This window comes from Babjeviella inositovora (assembly GCF_001661335.1).
Source record: "Babjeviella inositovora NRRL Y-12698 unplaced genomic scaffold BABINscaffold_2, whole genome shotgun sequence".
Taxonomy (NCBI): domain Eukaryota; kingdom Fungi; phylum Ascomycota; class Pichiomycetes; order Serinales; genus Babjeviella; species Babjeviella inositovora.
Genome location: NW_017566839.1, coordinates 33,481 through 52,156, shown reverse-complemented (window position 1 = coordinate 52,156; position 18,676 = coordinate 33,481). Strand labels below are relative to the sequence as shown.

The following is an 18,676-nucleotide window of genomic DNA, read 5'->3' as shown; positions in this document are numbered from 1 at the left end:
TGTTGTTTGTGCGTCTTCTCTTTGCGTTTTATCTCAAGGTTGCATAGTTAAATGACTGATTCACAAGAGCAGTCGTGTTAAAATCGTTGTAGGATTGGGCAAGGTGAAAGGCTCACAGCCGTGTGGTATGAGAGTGCGGTGATCGTCAAGAGGGAGGCTGTAGTCGTCATCCGTAAGAAATTGAATAAAAATAGATAGTCTGGCTTGATTTTACAAGTATATGTGCAAAGCATCTTCATCCGGGCAGTTCAAGAACATATCGAGTTTGGGGTTTACACATGCGGCATTAACAGACCAGTATAATTCGTTCTCTTCACTAGAGACCTCTTGAGACATAGAGGCATGGATTAAATATGGTCATCTAAAGTGTGCCTCCGCCAGAAAGTTCACGACTGTAGGTATAAGACATACTTGGCATCTTCGAGCAACAAGCTCATGCATCAAAGTTTGTGGCCAGTTGCGACATAAGTTAATTTTAACTCCCTTTTTAACCGTAATTCTTTCTTTCTCCTTCTAAATGGATCTGTCCTGGATACCAAACTTACCTCGTTAAAACTGTACCGAGGTCCGCGCTGCCTAGTTATTCCCTACCGACAGTGTATTTATCAGCAAATAACCAATAATCAGTGCTCCATTACCTATGTACACCCTTTTTGGGATACGACCGTGATGCGATACATATTCATGCTAGTCCAGATCCGAAGCATACTTCCCCTCGTCGCTGGATATCGTCATATCGGAAAAGTAAATCTCCTCCTGCTGGGTCATTTTCCGGGAAAACTTCTTTCCGGTGACAATGCTCTTCTTCTCTGGGGCCTGGTTGTCTATGGCCTCATTCACAACGATGTGTCTATCGTCGTTGAAGTCACGCTGGGTGCCCCTGTACTTGATGACATTCCCTAGAATGGACTGGCCCAACCGCTCCTTGTACGATGCACCCTTTAACTCGTAACAGCGGCTGCATAACAACTCATATGCCCCGGTGAAAGACTTTTTCAAGTCACGCAAGTTGAAGGACCCACGTGAAATGTTGTTCGACGGATCCGACGGGTCTTGAATTACAAGGGAGAAGGGGTTTCTGCCGGCAGCTAAATCCGGGTGGTATCTTCTATTCAAGTAGCGTGGGCCCTGCATGTCGTCCACCGCCACAATCAAGTTATCGTAGCCAAAGTTGTTACCATAGAGCTCAAAGAACTCGATGAGCAAACACCCCAAGTTTTGCAAGGGGTCAATATGCTGAGTAGAGAGTCGCGGATGCAATCTCAAGTACGCATAAACAAGACAGATGGTGGAGTACCCGCCAAGTCCTCCCACATGCACGTTGTTCAACTTGCGCGAGGATAAAAACTGCTTAACAACCAACACGAGCTCTCTAAGCCCAGGTGTTGTGTCCAACCACTTTCTAATTTGTGTGGCCGCGGTGAGCCCGTTGGTTCTCTCAAACGAAACATCGATGTGGATGTTACTGATCGGCTCCACGAATTTGATGATTGGCACCTTCGCCTTTGCAATGGGCTCTACCTGCACCCCCAAGCGCTGGTTCCTGAGAAAGGATGACAACTGAAACAAGCACTGCCTGTTGTCAAACTGCATCCCGGAGGCGGAGGTAATCACCATATCGATATCAGAACCGGGTAAATACAAATCCGTGGCGTAGGAGCCAAAGACCTGGACCTCACAGTCGGGCCATAACCCCGTGATGGCGTCGCGCAAACGTCTCACGGCGTCGTTACGTGATTTGATCTCCGCAGCCAGTGGTGAGATGTACGCAATAAAGTCCATAATCTCCATCGTAAGCCAATCGGAGATTTCTTGCTCCGCGCTGTGGTCATGGTTCTTCACCCACGGATACAAGTCGTTGACTCGCGGTCTCTGTGCATTTGGTAGCGCCGAGCCTTCGTCATTGGAGAGATATGCTTCAGAGTTGTACTCGTCTTCGCCTTCGTTGTAGCGGTCGTTGGCAGTCTCATCCTCGGAGGAGCTGAAATCAAACCCAATATAGTCCTCCTGGTCTGCCATGGCGTTACCCGAGTTTCCAGTTGCCGTTACCTTCTGTGGTTCCTCTACCTCGGATTCTGAGTCCACAAGCACGAGTTCGTCATTTTTGGGGACGCGTACGCCCTTAGAAACCCCCCGTTTCTCATTTAACAAGAATCGTTCATACTCGTCCAAGTCGTTTTCCGTCTCGCTGTTGAGATTGTCCAAGGCGACGTAATTGTTATTGGTGGAGAAGTTTTCTTTGTCGGGCTGGGGAGTCCGGTGCAGGAACCGGGTTTTGTAGCCCTTAGCCTGTTTTGTCTTATCCTTTGGTTTAGCATTGCTCATCTTGGAAAAGTTGACTTTGCTCGACGGATTTGCCGACGCGGCTGAGTTGGCGTTTGCCTTGGCACCGCCTCCCTGCTTAGACTTCAGGCCCCCGCGCAGGGATTTCGGGTTGTATACTGCTTTTCGTGATTGGGCCAAGTCTTTCATCGTGTACCTCTTTGGGTTGATGCGTAAAAATGATGTAAAAGGTAGCAGTTGTTCCTGGTGTCTGTTTATTTCGAGACCGCGTATTTTTTTTCGTCAATAGGCCAGTAATTTTTTCAGTGTGTACGCAGGATATGTATGTCTCATCGGTTGGTGCACGTATCTCTAGACCAGTTTAGGAGATCGAATTACCGACAACCCCTTTGTCATTGCAGAGAGTAATCAAAGTGTACTTGTAAGGTTATAAAGCTTTAGAAAAACTAGGAAGTTGAGAGTGGTTACAAATTTTTGGTCTGACCGGTCTCGATATTTCATCGGGGTTCTAAACCAATGTGTGGAGGGCCACTTACTCTACTTTTAAATATAGTCACATAGTCCGCGAACGCTAATAATCTGTAGGTAACCCTCAATCAGTATAAATATAGATATATAATTTACTTTTACCAGTGAGGGTGATATGTATGCCTATTGGTGCCGTGGTAAAGGTGCCATTTAACTAGACGGAAGTCGGAGCCCATTCTCCCCTTACTTCCGATAAGCGGGCACCCTGGAATCATATCCATCTCAGTATATAAGGTCGCCAACCACCCTTCTCTTGTTTATATCTTACGTACAAAAGTATTCTCTTTTAGCTAGCTGACAGTATCCACTATTACCTACTAGATGTACAACAGATACCTCAATCTTTGTTTATGTGTACGAGTACTGTAAGGTAACTCCAGTACGGTCTAGACTACACATTAATCTGCTAAATTTATTTAATACCTAAAACAGAATCAAGTTCAGAGTAAAATATCCTATTTAACTAACCTTTAGGAATAAATTATGTCTCCAAATGAGGCTGAGTCTCCATACGGTGATGAAATTATCAACAGAATCCCAGTTTTCCGAACAGTCTTGGGTGCAGGCATACGGCATGCACTTAATACCCCCACCATATCCTCGCAATACCTATTCACATGTCAGAATAAGAGACTGTACTTACGTCGATTAGGGTTTAACGACAGCAGGACGACTTAAACTTGCACAACTTTTTAGTCCAGTAGCCGGGAACTATTTGAAGCCCCGGAATATTGAAGAAAAAAAAAGCTCTGATCTGGATAGAAGTATTGTGGTGAGTTCTAGGAGTCTGCATACTGCGGTCGTGCATTCAAACTAGTGGCCCGTTCGATCTACAACATCCAGAAAAGGTTTTACTCTCTCATATGGTCAAGGCCCAACCTCATAGAGATTATATGCGGTAAAGCTGGGCTATCTATCTCGCTCACCATTCTCTTTCGTTTTCTCCCCTCTATTATCCTCTAATTGGCCTAATTCCCAAATCTCTCAGTTTACACTCTGATCAATACGTTAGCGAGTTTAATATCCTTTTTCTCGTGCAGGACACATGCATGCAAGTTCCAGCCCGCGTATAGCGGCAATGAGGCGTATTGCAAACAAGGAAAACAGGAGATTTCCAAGGATCAGATAAGCTAATACAAAGACACGTGGTGGGCGGTCTCTTCTGTGTTCTGCAGTAGCTCATCAAAAGTGTGTCGAGCTTCAACCAGGAATTTCAGAGTATTTGCTCCAATCTAGAAGGTATAGTCCAAAATGAGCCCCTATTCTGCATGTGGCACTGCGTGACTCTACCATTGGCTGCACGCCGGGGAATGAAGTTTTCCAATACGAGGTCGAGAACTAGTCAGGTGATGGCGTTTGAAGCACTCAGAAACTAACAGGGTTTCTATAAACGTAGCAAACTGCGAATGGCACCATTTCCAAGATCGATCCCGGTGGCGGCCTATCGCTCGTCCCTTATGGGTCCTTGGAATGGCATCAATTGTATGGCACGCTTCTCTAAGCATTCGTATTTGTGTCAAAATACCGGTGTAGCTTTCGGTAATCGTGTATAACGTGTGGTGGATATTTTTTTTTGTGAGGTTTCCTGAAGTCTCAGCGGGCTTCCGGCTAAACTGCGGACCCTCGATAGTCGGTATTTTGCCCAATTCTCCGAGGGTTCGCAGCTACGAGGTCCAGGGTGGAACTGGATGGTCTACACTAGTCTATCGAGGAATGGTCAAAGACTCGAAGGATTATTTTTTATATTATTGTCGGCTGAAATTACTACTAATTTCCGTTATTCCTATATCTCCGAAAAGGGCGATACTTGATGTTCTAGCTTCAGGAAACTCAGTCAGCTCGAAGCCTCCTGCACCTGCTGCAGCCCTCTGTCGTCACTTTGGGGATCTTCGCAATAATCCCAACTCTTGGCAGCATTGCAGTGTAGCTAAATATAGCATGGATGACTAGGTTGCATGAGGCGGTACGAGTCCCGAATTGGCGCCCGGGGACCAACCACGAAACATAGTTCCAGGTTGCACGGCGTGGTGCACGGCATGTAAAATAAGCACATGCTCCTAAGTGGCAAAGAAATACCTCAAATTACGCCCCTATCCCTGCGGGGTGCCCACGGGCTCTGCGCTCGCATATGCTTGTCCGAAGCATCTTTGCAACTCACGATCGGCTTCCAGCCCAGGGGTCTAGCCTTGACGACGGCGGGGTTTGCTTCTCGAGTGATTTCTTTTCTTTCTTCACCAACAAAACACTATTTCGCTTCCCCAAGCGGGATAGCGGAAGCTAACTTCCCCGTGCAACAGCCATCTTTCGGTGAATGGGGCGATATTCACAACAGAGCTCAAGCTCCACTCTTATGCGAAGTTTGCACAAGATAAATGGATACAACATAGGCTAGAGTCCGTAAAATAGAGGCAGTTATCCGTTCATTCAAGCTTCTTCCGGGGAGTACTTGCTTAATTTGCCGGCAGGTTTTCCTATATCTATACATCCCCGCGCTAACCGGACAAGCAGCTGCTGCGGCGTAAGTGTCCGGAAATTGTAACATTCCGCAGTCTGCTAAAAAAATACACCCGTGCTAAGCGTCTGACACGAGCTACTTATTGCACCCGGCACAATTTTTTTTACACACCGAGTGTCTAATTCTTATTGCGCTTACACTTTTCTCGCTGACTTATTTAGCATTTAGACGCCGTACTACCACATCATCTTCAACTTTACCACAAAGCTGTTTACTGCTTTCGCTCCCCACCCCTGGCACCTAGCGTCACCCAGCGTTATAAATACGAAGCACTTCCACACCCAGGGCCATTCTTTTAGCTAGCTAATAGATCCTCCTTTTTGTTCGAGACCCCCTCTACCCGCCTTCAAGCCTCTTCTGTGGTTATAACTCCTTTGGCTTACAATCCTTTCGTGGTTTAGATACCAATCTTGTTATCCAAGACGAAAGATCCGGCACAATCAACGGCAACTATAGATTGCGCTTGTATCACAAAAGGGCCAATCCATTGATAATCGATTCCAGGTAACCGCGCCATCCGATTTATACCAAACTCTCCCTTCAGCTAACCAATTTTGCGTTACTTTATCCGTTTAGCCGAATTTTGAATCCATTCACTTGAGTTTACTCCGATTTTGACCTCAACCAGCCTTTGCTCCAAATCCTTTTCTCTTTTAATACCCGTGGTGTAATCCAACCACACACACCCACCTTCCCATACATTTAACTTTATGAGCACTTCCTCGGGCAACTCACAGAGACGGCCGGTAGCGCGCCGTGCGTGTCTCACGTGTCGCGAAAAGAAAATCAAGTGCGACGGCGAGGTTATCACAAATGGCAAAGGCGAGGGCTCAGACCATGGACGCGCCACAACCATCTGCCTGAACTGCAAATTTCTCGGCATTGAGTGTGTGTTTATCCCATCGATGCGCGGCGGTCGCAGACGCAAGCGCCACCAGGCGGATCATGCCGCCGACGACTCCATGTTAGATGATGGCGAGGATGATGACCACTTGGCGCCCCCAGGTGACTTTCGGACGTTAAATCAATTCTCTGACCGCATGCACCAGCCGCCGCGCTTACCATCGCTCACAAGCTTGTCGCGTCCGCGCTTAGACAGCGACACCATCAAATCGCCGTCGGTACATTCGGACTACCCGTCCTCCACTTCCTCCTACCCCTCGATTCTCAGCAGAGATCGTTTGTCCATCGCACCACCAAAGGTTTCGCCGACACTCTCCAGCTCCACCTTCGACTTTCCGCGGCGTGCATCGTACTCCTACCGTGACTATGAGTTGCGTGCTGATCTTGACCCGCGTGACCGCGATCGTGACCGTGACGAGCGTGAGATGTACGAATCCCGCTATTCTTCCTACGGACCCCCACCGCGTGGGCCACCCCGCCACGGTGGACCACCCCGCCACGGCCCACCTCACCACCACGGCCCACCACCACATCACGGCCCGCCCCACCACGGCTACTTGCCTCCGCCGCCTCCACACATGATGCACTACTACAACCACTACCAGGGATTACCTCCACCACCGCCTCCGGGCCACAGGGGCCCGCCGCCGGGGCCCCTTCCTTTGTTGCCCCCTTTGAGCTACAACGGAAATGGCAGTTCTTACCGCGACAGAGACTACTACTACGAGCGTGACCGCTCCGGAAGACAGGACCGTGACCACGAGTTGCTTGATGCTAAATCTGAGACCAGCTCCAAGTACAGCCACCGCAGCCACCTTAGCGACGATAAGCGGGAAAAAACCGATGTGAGTATGACATCCGCGCCCGACTCTCGCAAAAGCGAATCCCGCACGTCAGAGAACGACGACGAGTATGCGAGGAAGGGCAAGGTTCTCACAACGTCGCCAGAGACACCTAAGACGTCTGTGCACTTTATCACCGACGAGGAGCTCGCATTGTACGACCTCCCGCCGTGGCGCTACACGTCCGTGTTGTTCGACTTGTACTACCGGTATATCCATCTCGCTCGGCCGGTGTTGGCACCCAAGCGCCGCTTCCTCGCAGAGTTGTGTCTTAAGACGGACGCATCCATGGTGCACGCGATGTTTGCGAACTCGTGCCGTTACTCGCTGCCGTTATCCATCCCGGAAGAGATACACCGCCTGGCCAATCATTGGTACGAGCTTGCGGAGAAACACTGGGACCTGTTGCCGATGGAAGCATCCATGAAAGCGTTGGTGATGCTTGCTGGGTCCTTGGGTCCCGGTGGCCACTTTGCTCAGTCAGTAGAGGGTTCCCAACGCGCATTGAAGCTTGTACGCTTACACAAGTTGGGGGAGTTGTATGAGTGTCAAAGCCCGGATGACTTCCTGGACTTTGTGGAAGTCTCGTCGCAGAAACAGTTATGTGACCGCGAGTCAAACGTGCGTAACCTCTGGGGCATGTGGAAGCTCTCGGCGTATTTACGGATGAACTCGGGCTATCCCTACAAGAATCTTCCCAGCGGTTCGTGCTTGCCGTTCCCGGGCGCCATGGAGTTGCCCAGCCCCGATTTGCTCCACCATAAGCTGTTGGAATTGGGCAACGACTGGTCACTCGAAAAGCTCAAGCCGTTGTCGTGGGACGTGATCAACAGCGTAATCCAGTCGGCCGACACCGATAACCATCCCGATGGCCTGCCAAAAATATATGACTCCGTCATGGTTATCCTCAGCACAAAGTTGATGGAGAACGCCATGGACACCATCGAACGCAACGGGCTTTTGTCGTCGAACCTCGCGGTCATCGACTCGCAGTTGCAGATCCTCTCGACCATTACCACCGGCCATTTGTACGAGATTGCGCGTCACAACCACACCAAGAAAATCATCTTACTTAACCTCACATTCATGTTCTCGCTCTTTATCCAGTCTTTGACGAGGCTTGTGTGTCACGCGCTCCCCGCCGACAGCCTCCTTCTATTCAAGCTCTATCACAGCTCATCCAACGCCATTCCCATGTTGGTCAAAGACTTGAACCTCACGGAAATGCCAATCTTTGAGCTTCCTAGTCACTTGATTGCGGCCGAGGGCAAGGAGTGGTACTCGTTGACAAACCTCATCAATGGTGTGTTGGACATTGTGAAGCTTATTGAGCTCGGTGAAGGAATTGTGCCGGAGTACTTTTCAGCAAAGACCTCAGCGAAGGGTCGCGAAGCCGATAGCTCCATGCGCAGCTTGCCGGTGCTCTTGGGCCCAACCTCCTACGAGCCTGCTATCGACGTCGATACTATTGATTACACCAACAAGACCTGGTGGCAGTTGGCGATGGAAACAAAGTCCACCACGGCCCAGGTCTGCCCTGGTGAGCCGGATACCTGGCTTCAGTACCCGCTCTTTGCGTGGGTGCCGAGTGCGTGCTCCATCGCCATCCTTGCATCCTTGATCGTGATCTCCAAGTTCATTTCGTTCAAGATGCTGGAGGAGCTTGATGACACCGAATGCGTGTTGCGGGTGACATTCAACGATTTTTTTGTCAAGTCGCAAATCATGACCCCGGAAGAGACGAGCGAAAAGTCCAACTCCATCCGTATCACCCTCCCGAAGGCCAATGCGATGCAGATCGTGCACGAGTTTAATACACAGAGCTTGTTAGACAAGTTCAACCGGATCGTACGCTACCTCAAGGCATGGAGTCGCGTGTGGCCATACATGAAGGCATCCTTGATCCATGTTGAGAAGGCTAACCACTATCTTGAGGATATTATCCGCATGATTGATGAGAAAGCTGCGCAGTCAGTTTAAAAGTTTATATTGTTTATAGTTGTATCCAGTACGGTATTGTATTTTCCCCGGACGTATGCTGAGGTATCAAGATTCGTGAAGGAAAGTTCTATGCCCGCGTTCAGACTCTTTATCCCATGTGTTCCCATCTACTCCATTAATGTTGGTATTTACTCATGACTACATGCATTTTTCTCGATTGTCCAAGCCACTTGCTGGTGTGCTTAGATCTACCAATCGATATTCTACGCAGAAATGTGCACTATCGAGTTCTCTCAGCTCATTTTGATAGGCGACAACCAACTGGTGAATCGCGCATTCCCCGGTATGTACCCTAAACACTATGAATAGCTATTGGTTTAGCCACAATCAGAAACATAAACCATTAATTTTCATAAAGGATGTACATGTTAGATATATTTAAAGAGGGCACGAACTCGCAACGTACGAGGTCTCTCGTACAGGTGATTAGAAGCCAAATTTGCGCTTGATACACATGACTTATCACCATCATGCAGAAAGCATGCATATACATTTAGTGCAATTGAACTAAATCGCTACCCGGTGCAATGGTGATGCTTCTTGATTTTGTAGGCACCTTTGCCGGCCAGCGAGGTGAAGGACGAGGTGCGCGAGTGCGGTATGGCGGCAGGGCGCACATGGCACGCGCACGTGCACTCATGGCTGGTATGCACTTCTACCATCGTGACGGGACTTTCGAGCACGACGCCCTCGGCGAGCGTCACACACGCCGCCTCCTCTGGCAACGCGCTCAACGCGTCGGACGACTTGCGTAAGCTGCTCGCACGCGCGGGCGCGTCGTCTTTCTCTGTGAGAGTGGAGAGCGTTGCAACCGATGTCAGTTTTTCAGGCAGCAGGTCAAAGTCGAGCATGGACTTGACACGTTTCAGCTCTTTGAGTGGATGAATATCACAGGTGCAAGTGCAGACGGTCAAGGTGGTGCTCGCCTTGGGAGTGGGGGTCCCAGGGACAGAGGCATTCGCCTGGACACTCGCCGGGACATTCTCCTGGCCGTTAGTCGGGCTAGACGAAAGGCCTTGTGCAGGACCGCTCACTGGCGCATGAATACTGTTCGCCCGCGATCTCTCCCCATCAAGTATCGACAAATCAAGCATCGATCTCACTGGGGTATGAGGAACATCGATCTCGCTCATGTTCAGGTTCGCACGTGTCATTACCGGAGAGTGGAGTGACTCGGACGATGTGGTCGGCTTGAGCGCGTGAGCGTGCTCAGTTTCATCCTCTTCGAGACACATTTCCAAGCCGCGGAACCACGGGTCGTCAAAGAGTGTGGTCATGTCCATGCGCGTTTCAGCGCTCGGGTCACAGAGGCGCCAGGCAACACGCGCAGCACCGCTAGAGTGGAATTCGCGCGCGTACTTGAACTCCGGGCCTGGGCCGTGGTGCTTGTCACCCTTCTGGAAGCCGGGATTTGCCTGGCAATACGAAGTATACGAAAGAAGATACTCGCGGTACTGGGCGTCCTCCTTCCAGGACTCTTGAAACGGGGTCCCCTGATATATCAAACAGAAGAGCAACATCCCTAAGCCCCACATATCCATCTGGTACGGGTCATATGCAATTCGCCTAGCCTGGGTGATGCCCTGAAGACACATCACCTCGGGCGACAGGTATGGTGGCGAGCCCACAAACTGGGTGTAGTACTTCACTGGACTTGTAACATCCCCCGGGATTTCATTTCCATAATCGCTAACACCAAAATCTGTCAACTTCACGATCCCCTGGCTGCTGAGCAATACATTCTCGGGCTTTAAGTCCCGGTGCACAATCCCCTGGTCATGCATGAACCGCACCCCATAGGCGATTTGCTTAAAGAGACAAAACTTCTCGGGGAGTGGCGTTTGCACACGGAAGCTGGGCCGCAAGATGATCAGAAACAAATCGCCGCCATCGCACAAATCAAGAACCATGCCCCAGGACCGCTGGAGGTTGCCAATGGTCGGGAACTTGAAGAGCCCGTGGAGCCCCACCACGTGGGAACCCTGGGCGATTTTCATCCCAATCACGTATTCCTTTGCCGCGCGCTCGTAGAACTCGTCGTCCGTTTCGTTGAGCACCTTGCAGAAACGTTTCAAGGCGAAAAGTTTCCGGCTGTCTCGCCGGAGAACCGTGCGCACATCCGAAGATGCACCTCCACCCAAGCTGCGGTCCTTAGACGAGCCTTTGTCCGGTAAGGCGTATGTGTCAAGCAAATCGTCACTCGACTGAGTGAATTCTGCACCGAGAATGTCGTTAGGGTGAGCGACAGGTAAAGCGAGGAGGTTCTTAGCCGAGTCGCTTATATAAAACGATGCGGGCGGTGCCTGGCCATGGAAGGAGGAGGTGGAGGAGCTAGTACTGGGCGTCCGGAGTCCGTAGGGGTTGTACGCGATACCTGATGAGGGTTTCAGTGTAAGGGTCGCACGCGGACCCGCAATTCCGGTGGAGTTTGCACGGAGGAGGTTGAAGGAAGCAGCGGAGGATGACGAGCGATGGAGGTCAGTGACCTTAGGTAACTGGCGGGGCGGGGTACCATTAGGCGTTTCAATACTGTTGTTCCCCTGGGCGCGCGTACGCGGCGCTACTGCAGATGGGGTAACGGCTGTAGGCGGGACAAGAACTTCAGGCGAAGGGACTGTTTCGGGCGTGACCGCTTCAGGAGATGTGACAGAGACGCTTGAGGCGGCGGTTTTCACCTCAAATACACCACTCTCTCTGGTACTGGTGCTGCGCTGACGGCTGATGGGGCTGCTGGACCCTAAGCCAAGCGAGGTGTTTGCTTTCTTCAACGGTTTGGGCGAGAATGACGGCGTGGGCGGAGACGTTGAGTTGGAAGAAGCGGTTGACTTCTCCTTGCTCTTTCTGAAAATCTTCTTGAAGATGGACCCTTCGGCCTTTTCCGGGCGGGTGGCTACTATGTTAGCCATGGTATGAGGGAGGGTAGACTATAAACTGGAATGTCAAATCAAGCAAGAAAGGAAGAGTTGACAGAAGTAAGAGCAAATAGAATGTGGTAGGATGAAACGGTAGGGTTGTGCCAGCGATAATGGTTTGGCTGGAAAAATGGGCAATTCTAGATAAAAATGGGTCTGGTCAACAGTTATACCCCTGATCTTGGTGAAATTTTGTCTGGGGGAACAGAACAGATGCACGGATCTTAGCGCTCGTTAATTTAAGTTCACCGAATATCCCTTGATCGTTTCTTTTTCGCCCAACGCAACTTTATCCGAGCCCAAGCCGGAAAAAAATGAGTGACAGACGCGCGATGTTTGTGGCGCGAACGAGCACCAGTCCACTAAATGATAGTTTCATAACAGAATAATAACTTGTTCCACGAGCGCTAGCATTTAAAATCAACGTCATGTTAAATTCCAGCCCCGTTGACTCGTGTGACTCGAATGGGTTCGCGAACGATTGGTAGAAGATAAGCGGCGTTTTACCGCCCCACGTAGCTATATCGGGGTCGTTTAAGGTTGAATGCCAAGCAGTGGGAAATTCAGTCACGCTCGCCATACGCCGACGTTGTAGGGTGGGTTATATATCGGTCATAGAACGTCGCTCGGCTTCATTTGCATAACCAAACCACCAGTAGTAAACATCGGTCTCGTTGTAATTAGATAGACAAGTGCGCCAGAATTATTTTCCGACCATCTTTGGCGTGAGACATGCCACAGAATTGGTCTGGGACATGCGCTAGTGTCAAGGTCATACCCAAGACGCCGCAGGATAAGGAAATGGCCCTGGCATTCCGCACACCCATGTATGCACCAACAATATCACTGATATTGGCCTTTACCGTTTAAGCTTAATCGTGCTCCGTGTCGTATAAACATTTCTATGTGTGCGGCCTATCATGATTATTGTCTTATCGTAGAGGGGGGTTTTTTATAATGGACAGGTGAGGGCCGTGACCATGCATGATAACGCACAGTGATTTATCAGCTTACATCTAGGAGCCTTCATGCCCTTGTCTTACTCTCACGGCATCCCCACGCACAAGGGATCTATCTAGACATCACATATACGATTCGTTTGGCGTTGGCAAATTTTAGCGGTTAAAAATTGGGCGATTTCCTCCTTTCATGCTTAAACTGACTGTCCTAGGACACCTATGGTGTAGGTCTATAAAATCTGGGGTCAGGGCCCACGTGCGTCAATCAAATAAATAACACCAATCAAAAAGGGTGTATTTGCTTACGGTTCTGGTAAAAGATTAATTATCCGATAAAAGGCTACTTGCCAGGTAAAGTAGGATTATCGAGAAATCATCTCCTAGTCAGGTATTACATCTATTCTGCCGATGTTCATATATACGCATAAATCTAGAAACTACGAGGAAGATAGATCAGTCCTAGACGTTGAGATCTCAGAGGAGCCCATCCAGTCGAAGATAACAACAAAAAAAAAACTATACATTCATAGATATGATAAACTCTAAACCGTACAGTTGCGTTCTAGTAAATTGAAGGATTCAGCTCAGACTATTTGAACTCATTTCTCGCCATCACATGCTTCCGCGTATACCATCCTACAAAATCCTTAATGCTCCCTCTCATCCGGCGCGCATCCTTGTTCGTTAACGCGACGCCCAATACGCTCACAAGCTTGTTCCGCTCCTCCTCGCTGACGTTCCCCAACTGGAGCAATGCCTGGTCAATCCACTGAATCACCGTGTCAGGATTAGCATGGATATTTGGCAATGTAAACATCTTGACAAGCAACTCTGATGTGTCAGGATGCGAGTCTCTTGGGAACTTGTACACAAGTCCATTGATCAATACGCTCACGATCTGTGCACCCTCACGCGCAACCATCTCCTGGACCGCCTGCTGGATCTCGACGGGGTTCGTTTCATGCATTGACACCGGCGGGTGCTTGAACCCCCACGCCACAAGGTCGATCAAGTAGTGCAAGATGTGTGTAATGGGATCATACGACTGCAAGTGGGACAAAGCATAAACGGAAGCATCGATCGACGACTTGACCAATTCCTGATTCGCGATTAATTTAAACGGATAAAACATTAAAAGATCGTTCATCATGCGGTAAAAGTCGTCAATAATGTCGGGAATGTCCAAGGGACTGGCGACATCGGAGGTGAAGAACGAAAAGAACTGCGCGATCTGCGTCGCAGCAAACTCGTAGATTGCGGTCTTCATACGCTCATCACTGCGCGCAGTCGTATCATCATAACCATCGTCGGCAAACTCGCGCACTACCACACCACTCACCCAGAGGTAGCACCCGAACTTGGTCTGCGCAAAGCCCAGCACTAACGCCCCAAGCACCGCCGGAAGAACCTCCTGGAGCATCAAGTTGTAGTTGACGAGCGCGTTCTTCACCACCTTCAAGCAGCGCTCCGACACACGCATCACGTGGCCGTACTTGGCTAATATCCGCGTGATCAACGGCCAGAGCTCCCCAAAGAGTTTCGCCACAGGATAAATTTCGTTGTTGCTCATGAGGAGGTCGTAATCCTTCGCAGACGGTCTCAAGACGTCGAAGAAAATCGCCAAGCTCTCCAACTGGTCGGCAATTTCGGTGCTGACGGTATCCACGCCACGCGAATCCGTCAATAACGCTTCCAACTTGTCTACCGTCGGCTGGACAAACATTCGGGTGTAATCATACACGGAAGCGAGCGGCTGCACCTTCAAGATGTGCGCAACACCGTCCACAATCTCATATACTGACGCGAGATCCAAGCCATTATCCTGGCTCTGGACATTGGTGTAAAAAGTATAAAGCTGCTCGATAAAGCTGACAAGCAAGGACGAACAGTCCTGACAGAAGTACATGAGCGCGTGTGACGCGGCGGTCATCACCTCCTTGTTGCCATCCCCGAAGCCCGCGATGATGTAGTTTAGTTGGGGTTCCAAAAACTCTGGGTGTTTCGCCGTCCATTGGGTGTATCTCCCCAAGACAAGGGTCGTGGCATAGCGGATTTTGAAGTGCTCTGGAAGCTGGACTAACAAGTTCATAATCGCAGGAAGGATCTTGTTCTCCTTTAATGGAATCTCCTTCGCCATCGCGCGCATCGAGAATAACGGCGCTTCAATGCTTTGCCAGGAGGCGGAAGAAGAGGCAAGGATCTCGGTAATTTGCTGATACGGGATTTGCAAGGCGTTGGTGGCACCAACCACCACACAGCAGTCCTTTAAAACATCGCCCATCTCGTAACGGAAATCCTTAAACTTGTCCTCCTCTTCCTTGTCATCGAACAAATCGAGCGCACACGCATTTGCTTCGGCATCGTCCACGTTCTCAGGGTAACGCAAGTGCGCGATGATGTAGTGGATAAGCTGTGTGTACACCGGCGTGAACACCGTGCGCGCAGGCGCAAATTTCAGCACGGTGAGGAGCTGCTTCAACGTATACCAGAAGTAAAACGTAACCTTGACTGTGTCTACATCCTGTGCCGGTGCGCAGCACGCGAGGATGAGCGCGACCAATGGCGCAAAGTGCGTGGGGTTTGCGGCGATGAGTGGATGCCACGACTCGCCCGCCTCCACAAAGAGACGTGTGAGGCCTGCCATGGTCTCCTGGTCTGTGAGGTTTGCATCCATAAACGGCTTTAAGGCTAAAAGCTGGTCCAAGAGCGATTGGACAATGTGGTGGTCCTCGATCTCCATGTCGCGGGTCTCACGCAACACCGTCACGAGGCACTCGACGGACGCATCGAAGGTGGCAGGTGCAGCGAGAGAGCGGAAAATCACGTCGGTCAACGGCTGGTTACTCAATACTGTGAGTACCTCCACCTCTTTGAGCCAGGAGTTTAAGCAGTCGAGGAGGAGCGCGACGAACGCGGGCGTGGGGTCCGCTGCAAGGCCACTGAGGAGACCGATCACCGCGTCCGCGTTGGCCGTGAGGAGCTGCGTCGCACGCATAGCAAACTCATCATCTGTGAGCGGCGTCTTTTTCACATCGCACATTTCCTCCGGGAGCACACGCAAGAACTCAAGGAGCGTAGCGCGTGCGCGTGCGTCGTCACGCGCACAAAAGAACGTAACAATGTCCGCGGTCGGGTTCGCCCAGTCGAGCATCTGGATCGCGAGATTAGCCAAAGAGATGCAGAGCTGTGTCCGAATGATTTTGTGACTATCCGCATCGTACGCAAGCATCAACTGTAAAACCGAGTTTTTCAAGTCGTCACGCGCGGTGGCCGGTACCTGGTTAAGGTCGTAGATGATCTTGGAACGCATTGTCTGCGCCGCAAAGTACTTGAGCTCAAGCGGAAACTCGGCATCCGCGAGAATCGTGTGCGTCACATCCCACGCCTCTGCCGACTTCTGGAAGTTCTCGAGGTATGCGTTGGCGGTCGGCTTGTCCGCGCCGGTCGAAGACATTACCGCGAGCGCCTGCTGGACCTGTTGGATAGTTGACATGGCGTTTGCTAGATGGTGTCCAATGGGGTTCCGTTGTGCTTGTATGTAAGGTGGTGGACCAATCGGTGTAAATAGGTTTTAATCGGAACAAATTGGTGCAAATCGGTGCAAATTGGTGGAGCAAATCGGATTGAGTTGACCTGCGAAAAATTACCCGGAAGGGCTATGTGCAGGAATCTGAAAGAGCTAGAAGCAAGAATGTAACGAAGTGGATGTTTGGGATAATAGTGTAATATACTGAAATTGCAGCTTCGATATCGGCTGAGATCCAGCTCATCTGACTGTTCCATAAGTCTTTTGGTTCTCACGATTGACATTCTAATATAATCTGTAGTGGTTGAGCTCTCGCACGATACGTTACCGTGTGAGAGATATTATTAGATTAGAACATAGATTAATTAGCTATCAAAGGCACCCTATTTCAGGTTTAACAAGAAAATTTATAATACTGCGTTGAATAGATATTAGCGATATCCTATTAACAAAGGTCCTCGGGCATTCTCATAAAAATGGTCTATAATATCGTCATAATTAGATACCAAAATAGAGACCCTAAGCGTTGATTTTTGATGTATTTTTTAAAAAAATAAAGCCTGAAGGGTTTGAAATAGGCTCTAGCTAAAATTGTGTGGTAATATAGGTGTTATGACAAATGTGTGTATAAATCTATGAATAATCTGTGAACATAATCTCCAAGTCCAACTGTCCGTTATGCAGCGGACGTTGAATATTACCCGGGTGAGTTGTTATATGCAGGCGCGATACTAAAATTGTGGTATATCTGAAAAGCTCTCTGCATCTGTCTGTTCCGCTACAATCACGAGTCTTGTCACCCTCATTACAACAATAGCAATATCCATATCATGTCCGGAAAGCCACAGCAGCGAGTGATGATCCCGCCGATCAACCTCATCTTCAAGTTTCTCCAGCAGCAGTCGTTGGTGAACATCTTCCTCTACGAGCAGACCTCGATGACCATCAAGGGCAAGATCAGAGGCTTTGACGAGTTTATGAACGTGGTAGTGGAAGAGGCCGTGGAGGTGAGGAACGGGACGGAGGTTAGCTTGGGCCGCATCTTGTTGAAGGGGGACAACATCAGTTTGATCAGCAGCCTCGATGACTAAGTCTCTTTCCTGAACCGAAAACTTGAAAGAGTTTCCGAGCTGGTTCTAGAGCCTTCGATATTGGTTGTATGCCTATTAAATTGGGCCTGGAGCCATGGTTGTATATTAAATTTTGACCGGGTGAGTGTAATTTGAGCTTTTCCGTGTTTTCTCAGAATTGGACAGTCTGGCTTACGCTTCTGTTGCATGCTAAACGCTTGGATGAGACCGCCGCCTTGAGTGTATATTAAGCTTAATACATGTTTGTGTTACGAAGATCTCAGCGGACACAGTATGACGCTTTTGAGATTCGTTTCATACAGGTCTAGTTTGAACCATAGTTATGTAAAGAGTAACATTCGTAAAAACGTCATGGAGGTGCTTATAAGTCATTAATCCTTGAAAACGGTTACGAGTTGCGTTTTAATTCACCATAATCATGCTAGATTTGATGGTTTGGGTATTTAACAATCCGTACGCATGGGGTTACCTGACTCGGTACAGAAACGATGCTAGTCCTTGGTTCAATTACGGCCGATAACTCATGGTACATGAAGATAGATTGTTTTAACAAGGTAGAATGGGCAGTTAAGCCTTGGCACTCCATTAGAACATACAAAGCACAATCAATTGTGGATAAAGTTCATGTAAGATCTAGGACTAGCCATTCACACGTCTCAGGACAAAATAGCATCTTACCTTAGTCGAATACCCCTACGCTGTGAGACCATTCTGGGGTGAATCGTGAAGTACATCAAAAATGGACTGAACTAAGGCAACGCATGATGAAACTGGATTACCTGAGTGGGTACGATAGAAACCTAAGCTCTTATTTCAGGGTAAACTGAAATAAAATCTAGAGCTATCAGGAAGTGGATACAGCTACCATACCACCCTGAAAGCAGTGATACTGACTCGTACCTCTGTGGCAATAGACTAATCTGACATTTCCGCTATTCAAATTCCCCCAAATAAGGAAATATTCGTTCCGTAAGGTCACACCCCTTATAGATGGTCATATTGAAATTCTGTCAAATGATAAACTTTGCAGGCCCTGAAGAAATCGGTCGGACCGCTTGTTATCTCTCGGTATGACAACCCCCAGAGACTTTATATTATCTGTAAATTCGTCATCCC

The 18,676-nt window shown here is 49.3% G+C and overlaps 6 protein-coding genes across 6 annotated transcripts; 2 read left to right on the top strand and 4 right to left on the bottom strand.

Moving 5' to 3' along the window:
* Positions 1–696: 696 nt before the first annotated feature.
* Positions 697–2,025, bottom strand: BABINDRAFT_20289 (non-canonical poly(A) polymerase; the record flags this gene model as incomplete). The annotated part of the gene is made up of 1 exon (XM_019131242.1): positions 697–2,025. A coding segment is annotated over one exon (1,329 nt), but the record flags the coding sequence as incomplete, so codon positions are not given.
* Positions 2,026–6,036: 4,011 nt separating this feature from the next.
* On the top strand, positions 6,037–9,051 carry ZCF31 (Zcf31p; the record flags this gene model as incomplete). The annotated part of the gene is made up of 1 exon (XM_019130295.1): positions 6,037–9,051. One exon carries the CDS (start codon positions 6,037–6,039, stop codon positions 9,049–9,051), a length of 3,015 nt encoding a protein of 1,004 aa, XP_018986757.1.
* A 1,259-nt stretch (positions 9,052–10,310) lies between these two features.
* BABINDRAFT_19419 (uncharacterized protein) lies at positions 10,311–11,501 on the bottom strand (the record flags this gene model as incomplete). Its single annotated transcript, XM_019131216.1, has 1 exon — positions 10,311–11,501. A coding segment is annotated over one exon (1,191 nt), but the record flags the coding sequence as incomplete, so codon positions are not given.
* A 624-nt stretch (positions 11,502–12,125) lies between these two features.
* On the bottom strand, positions 12,126–12,697 carry BABINDRAFT_107119 (uncharacterized protein). The gene has a single exon (XM_019126785.1). It carries the CDS (start codon positions 12,562–12,564, stop codon positions 12,274–12,276), a length of 291 nt encoding a protein of 96 aa, XP_018986755.1. The 5' UTR covers positions 12,565–12,697; the 3' UTR covers positions 12,126–12,273.
* A 629-nt stretch (positions 12,698–13,326) lies between these two features.
* Positions 13,327–16,529, bottom strand: MTR10 (Mtr10p). Its single transcript, XM_019127843.1, has one exon. The coding sequence runs from the start codon at positions 16,434–16,436 to the stop codon at positions 13,533–13,535; it is 2,904 nt and encodes a 967-aa protein (XP_018986754.1). The 5' UTR covers positions 16,437–16,529; the 3' UTR covers positions 13,327–13,532.
* On the top strand, positions 16,459–17,560 carry BABINDRAFT_6129 (mRNA splicing protein; the record flags this gene model as incomplete). Its single annotated transcript, XM_019132365.1, has 2 exons — positions 16,459–16,463; positions 17,287–17,560. 2 exons carry the CDS (start codon positions 16,459–16,461, stop codon positions 17,558–17,560), a joined length of 279 nt encoding a protein of 92 aa, XP_018986753.1.
* Between the last annotated feature and the right edge of the window lie 1,116 nt (positions 17,561–18,676).